The sequence below is a fragment of the Rhinoderma darwinii genome, chromosome 1 (assembly GCF_050947455.1).
Source record: "Rhinoderma darwinii isolate aRhiDar2 chromosome 1, aRhiDar2.hap1, whole genome shotgun sequence".
NCBI lineage: Eukaryota > Metazoa > Chordata > Amphibia > Anura > Rhinodermatidae > Rhinoderma > Rhinoderma darwinii.
In genome coordinates this window covers 549,943,085-549,949,084 of record NC_134687.1, presented here as the reverse complement: position 1 = coordinate 549,949,084, position 6,000 = coordinate 549,943,085, and the positions used below count along the sequence as shown (strand labels likewise).

Sequence of the window (6,000 nt, the reverse complement as noted above, 5' to 3'; positions counted from 1 at the left end):
GACAAGACTGTACTGTCCCAATAGTCACTCAATATCACATTGTAGATCTGAATATGGGATCCAATAAAAAAAAAAAAGAACTGTAACTAGAAGTTTGATGAGTGTAGGCAGCAGGTGTGTGCATGTGTGTGTATATATATATATATATATATATATATATATATATATATATATATATAGACATACATATACACACACGGAGCGAGCACACTATCAGACAGGATCTATACTGTCAGGTCGGAGAGGCTGGAGTCACACGGGAGAGATCAGTGACAGTGACAGGGGCAGTGACTGAGTCGAGGACGCGGCTGGATCCTGTGTCCACAATTGCGCTTAAAGCCGATTACTGCTCCTCACGCAAGGCGCCCCCTGCTGGACGCCTGTCATCTCCTGCTCGCATTGTAGGCGCAGCTCCGGAGCCGTGCTGTGGATCTGGGTGGGGGGGAGGAAGTAAGTTTGGGAGTGGGACCTTGCGCCTCACTACACGTGGGATGAGAGGGAGCTCCGGATCTCAGCAGAAGACTTGTGGCTGCTTCTCCATAGAGCAGGATTCTGCAATGAGAGCTCAGGAGCAGCTGTGACAACCGGATCACAACCAAGGCAGACCACCTCCAGGCAGAGCTCGACTACTCCTACAGCTCTACATCTTCTACAACCCTCTGCATCTCCTACAACCCTCTGCATCTCCTACAACCCTCTGCATCTTCTACAACCCTCTGCATCTTCTACAACCCTCTGCATCTTCTACAACCCTCTTCATATGGGATCTGTGTGCTAAGCACCTGCTGATCCATAGACAAGCACCATGAGCAGCGCTCTCCTGCCAGCTCCACACTGCACTGCCAGCACCAGAGACCTGGACTTATCCTGACACCTGGACCTACTGCACCAACCCCAGAACATGCCCATGTGCAGTGGGCAGTGTTCACAGCATATATAGGAATAGCACATGTCATGTTAGATACTATATAGACGCATGTGCACACTATATTTGTGGCACTCACTCACTCACTCACTCACTCACTCACTCACTCAGTGACCCTGAGACACAACATCCTATTCCAGAGGGTGAGTGTATGGTCATTGCTGATACCAACTGACATCCAGCTGCAAGGGTCATTGCGCCACGGTGCGCCCAGTATCATTCCCCAGTGCCCGCTACTGGGGGAAGTATGCCCTGAAGGTCAGGATCATGCAGAAAAGTGTACGTTGCAATGAGGGGCATGCTCTGTACCTTGCCCTTGTCGCCCGTAAAGAGGGCACCAAAAGGGGCACTCTCAGCAAAAAGGCAACGGAAACCAGCAGATGGCATGAAAAGTGGTTTGCTTTATTCCAAAATGTCCTGTTCTATTTCGAGACGGAGCAGAGTGGGAGACCCTCCGGGATGTACATGTTGGAAGGATGCAGTTGTGAAAGGGTCCCACCACCCATAGTGGCCAGTGGGGGAAAGGAGACCATGGAGAAACAGGTACATTGAATTCGGGTCGGTTGCACTTTTCTCTGTTCTAAGTTATGACTCTAAATTATAGTGTTAAAAATTCATTTTCCTGCAGACTGGAAACGGCTCAGGGTTAGAATGTTCTTTTTGCATAAAATAAGTTTACCAGTTTTTTTTCTGTGCAAACGACCAATAACCAACACTGTCCAAATTTGTTGTGGATGTTTTTGTTGCTGGTAACCTGAGGTTTATGGTATTAACACCCAATAAAGGCTGGAATCAGTCACACATGCAGTTTTTGTGAGGATGTTTTTTTTATCCAATATTTTGTTTTTGGTTTTTTTGCGCAAAACACAGGAGTGGATCCAAAGACGGAAAGGTTTAAAGGAAAGATTGATATGTCTCCTATGAATCCTGTGTTTGGCTACAAAAAAACTGCCACAAAACCTGCAGGTGTGATTCCAGCCCTAATGTTTTACAGGGCTGATGTTTTTCTACGTTCTCCTCTTTGGCATGTGGTTCTTTTGGTTGTAGTTTAAATGTTGTAATGTTATCGGTTATAGGTACAGTCAGACAATCGGTCAAAAATCTAACATATGTGTGGCCAACTTTACAGGGGTCAGATGGTGGCCCTTCGTATAGTTTTGTAGTGTATGGTATGGTCCATGAACGTGCCCTGTGAAATATATGTGAGTAGTGATGCTGCCTGTATTCAATGGCTTATTGTGAAGAAAAACAAACACACCTCATATTAGAATCTTCTCCGAAAAGTTACTGACCGGGACCTAGTACAAGTGAGAGAACTTGGAATTTGCTTTTATAGTACATGGTCTGTAGCGTCTGATTTATTTTATGGGGGGGGGGGTGAACATCATGTGCCGGACTAATCCCAATGAAATAATATCTGTGACCAAGTGGTTTTATTCCCTGTGTGGATATGCTTTACCTGTGAAGGTTGAACCTCCATAAGTGTCTAATCGAAAGACTTTTTATACCTAATAAAGGACTTACGGGTGTATTCACACATGGCAGATTTGTTGTGAAGACTGACTGAGTATCCGTTCATTGGTCTGAATGGAGTGGTTTCTGCAGCAAGCACATAGATTTCTGCAAGTTCCATTCACATGAGTTGAAGACATTTCTGCAACTAATCAGCCACATGTGAATTCACCCTAATAGAGCAGAAGTGACATTGTATATTGTTAGGACTGCATCAATCATTTCTAAAGTCCTTATAATAATACATAATATACTCTGATGGATACATTATTCCATAGAATTAATCTAAGCTACTGAAATGTCAACTATTAGTGTGATGGTACAAAATATACCATAAGGGTATGTTCACACGCTTAGCAAAAAACATCTGAAAATACGGAGCTGTTTTCAAGCGAAAATAGCTCCTGATTTTCAGACGTTTTTGTAACAACTCGCGTTTTTCGCTGTGTATTTCACGGCCGTTATTGGAGCTGTTTTTCCATGGAGTCAATGAAAAACTGCTCCAAAAACGTCTCCAGAAGTGTCCGGCACTTCTTTTTCCTGGGCGTCTTTTTACGTGCCATATTTTGACAGCGACGCGTAAAATTAAGCCTCGTGGGAACAGAACACCGTAAATCCCATTGTAAGCAATGGGCAGATGTTTGGAGGCATAATGGAGCCATTTTTTCAGGCGTGATTCGAAGCGTAAAACGCCAGAATTACGTCCGAAACCACTGCGTGTGAACATACCCTAACAGTTCTTGGTTGTGGGCACAGTGACTGTAGTTGAACATTGTAGGAATCGGTAACTTCTCTTGGGCACAGAGGGACCTTGTCAGTACTTGTCTTGCATAACTCCTTACCTGTGTGCTCTATGAGTAAGATTCAGGAACATCTCTAGAAGAATTTCCAGTATCTCAGTAACCCCTTCCCGACCACTCACAGATAAGCCTGCTTACCATCTGCTGAACAATGTATTCTCCTTACTACAGGCTTGACAGTATAAACTAGGTTCAGAGCTGGTCAACCAAATATTGGAACCAGAAGAATGTCTTAACGGGCATTTGGACATGGATTCTGACAATAATCAACACCCTTTCTTTGAAGTCACTAGTGGGGGTCTCAGCTCCTGAACCTCCCTTTAAATTAAAGGAATTTTCCCTGTCTATGAAGATAAAGCTTTATCACTGTATAATGAAAAGTTCTGGCACTTTGTAATCTATTTTTCTGTTTACGTTTCTCATTATTTTCAAGATCTCTGTGTGTTGTCAGTGGATGAAAACCTTTTTGTTTACATTTAGGGGATGGCAACCTGCACAGACCTAGTTCTGATCTCAGTCGAGATGTAGATACAATTGTATGCAATATATGAGCCCATATTCTAGGCTGTTAAAGGCTATGAACACCTTTTGAGGGTATTTTTTTTTTTAATAAATAGATTAGTCACAGTGACTAGTATGACTTTGTAATTAGACTTTATTAAAAATCTTTCTACTTTTGGAGATACAGCTGTTCTGTATTCTCTATACGAAGCAGCTGTATCGTTGACTATGACCTGAATCCGTCAGTCCTGCTGACCTGACAGGTTCAGTGACAGCAGGTCCTGTTTGTCTGTGTCACGCAGGTTCTACCTGTAAATGATCACATCTAAGTTCATAACTTAGATGTGATCGATTACAGGTAGATCCTGCGTGTCAGAGACGTGCAGGACCCGCTGAAACTGTCAGTCCTGCGGGACTGACGGATTCAGTGTAAGGCTATGTTCACACTGAGTTTTTTTGCAGGCGGAATTTCTGCCTCAAAATTCAGTTTGGAAGTTTGAGGCAGATTTTCTTCTTCCTGCACGCCGATTTTCACTGCGTTTTTCGATCTGCGGCCATTGAGTGCCGCGGGCATAAAACACCGCGAAATACGCTTTCTCTGCCTCCCATTGAAGTCAATGGGAGGTCAGAGGTGTAAACGCCCAAAGATAGGGCATGTCTCTTCTTTTTCTCGCAAGGCGGTTTTACCACTTGCGGGAAAAAGACGCCTCCGCCTCCCATTGAAATCAATGGGAGGCATTTTCGGGCCGTTTTTGACACGTTTTTTGGCGTGGTTTCCGCGTCAAAAAACTTGTCAAAAAACTCTGTGTGAACATATAAGGGTATGTGCACACGACCTCTTTTCAGACGTATTGGAGGCGTTTTACGCCTAGAATTACGCATGAAAAGACGGCTCCAATACGTCGGCAAACATCTGCCCATTGTTTGCAATGGGTCTTACGATGTTCTGTTCAGACAAGCTGTCATTTTACACGTCGCTGTCAAAAGACGGCGAGTAAAATTACGCCCGCGGCAAAGAAGTGCAGGACACTTCTTGGGACGTAATTGGAGCCGTTTTTCATTGACTCCAATGAAAACCAGCTCCAATTACGTCCGTAAAAGACGCCACGAAAAACGCGTGCACTTGTAAAAATGTCTGAAATTCAGGAGCTGTTTTCTCCTGAAAACAGCTCCGTAATTTCAGACGTATTTGAAAGATACAGCTGCTCCATATAGAGAATACAGAACAGCTGTATCTCCAAAATTAAAAAGATTTTCAATAAAGTCTAATTACAAAGTTATACTAGTCACTCTGACTAATCTATTTATTAAAAATAAAAAAATGCCCTCAAAGGTGTTCATAGCCTTTAAGCTCATAGATAATTGCCTAGACTGGATACAATGGTGTCAATCTGTTCGGTCTGTACAGTTAGCCTCTGGATGTAAACAAGCAAACAAACATCATTTAACCCCTTAATGAACAGGCCTGAAAAGGCCTTCATGACCAGCTAAATGTTTTCATTTTTGCCTCTCTGACTTTCAGCAGCCATAATACGTGAATTTTTTCATTGACCTGACTATATGAGGACTTGTTTTATGCGGTAGAAATTGTATGTTTTTATCTACGCAGTTTGTGGTACAAATAAATTGCTGTGTAATTTGTTTTTAAATACAAAAATTAGATTTTCGGCATTGTATTTTGTTTTGTTTATTTTTTATACCGTTCTAGTTTTATGCTAAATAACCTGCTGAATTATTTCTTCATGTTACCTAATATATGTAGGTTTTTTGTGTTTATGTAATGTGTGGGCAATAACATATATTTTATGCTAAATATTGACTTTTTTTCTGGACATTTCTTCATTATTTTTTTTGTTACATTTTTTTTTTTATCCCATGAACATAAGTTTTTAACAACTTTATTTTTTTTTTACTTATGTATTAGGATACTGCTGTATGCGAATACATTATACTGTGTCACTATGACACAGGCTGCTGTTAGGGCAGCACATAATGTGTCTTAACAGCAGGCTTATAGAACAGACAGCACTGGGGACCTTTCTAGGTCCCCAGGGCTGACTGCAGAGGATATCCCCAGTCTCCGATCGTGTCACTGGATTTCTCGTGACGCGATCAAAGAGAGGTGTCCCCTTTGATCATGCCACGGACACAGCAGTAATTAAGGGGTTAAACAGCTGGGGTCAGAGTTTCCTTCAATCCCAGCTGTATTCAGGAGGCTTCTTCCCAAATTCAGTAGCTGTTCATTACAGATCTGCTTGGAGA

At 42.5% G+C, this 6,000-nt stretch overlaps 1 protein-coding gene across 3 annotated transcripts in view; it reads left to right on the top strand.

Annotated features, from left to right (window-relative positions):
- The first annotated feature begins 218 nt into the window (after positions 1-218).
- RASGRF2 (Ras protein specific guanine nucleotide releasing factor 2) overlaps positions 219-6,000 on the top strand; it is a 296,181-nt gene continuing 290,399 nt past the window's right edge. For all 3 annotated transcript variants that reach the window (XM_075837752.1, XM_075837761.1, XM_075837744.1), the window contains exon 1: positions 219-1,468. In XM_075837752.1, coding sequence (XP_075693867.1) covers positions 1,193-1,468 — 276 coding nt within the window. In that variant the 5' untranslated portion in view covers positions 219-1,192. The remainder of the gene's footprint in view (positions 1,469-6,000) is intronic.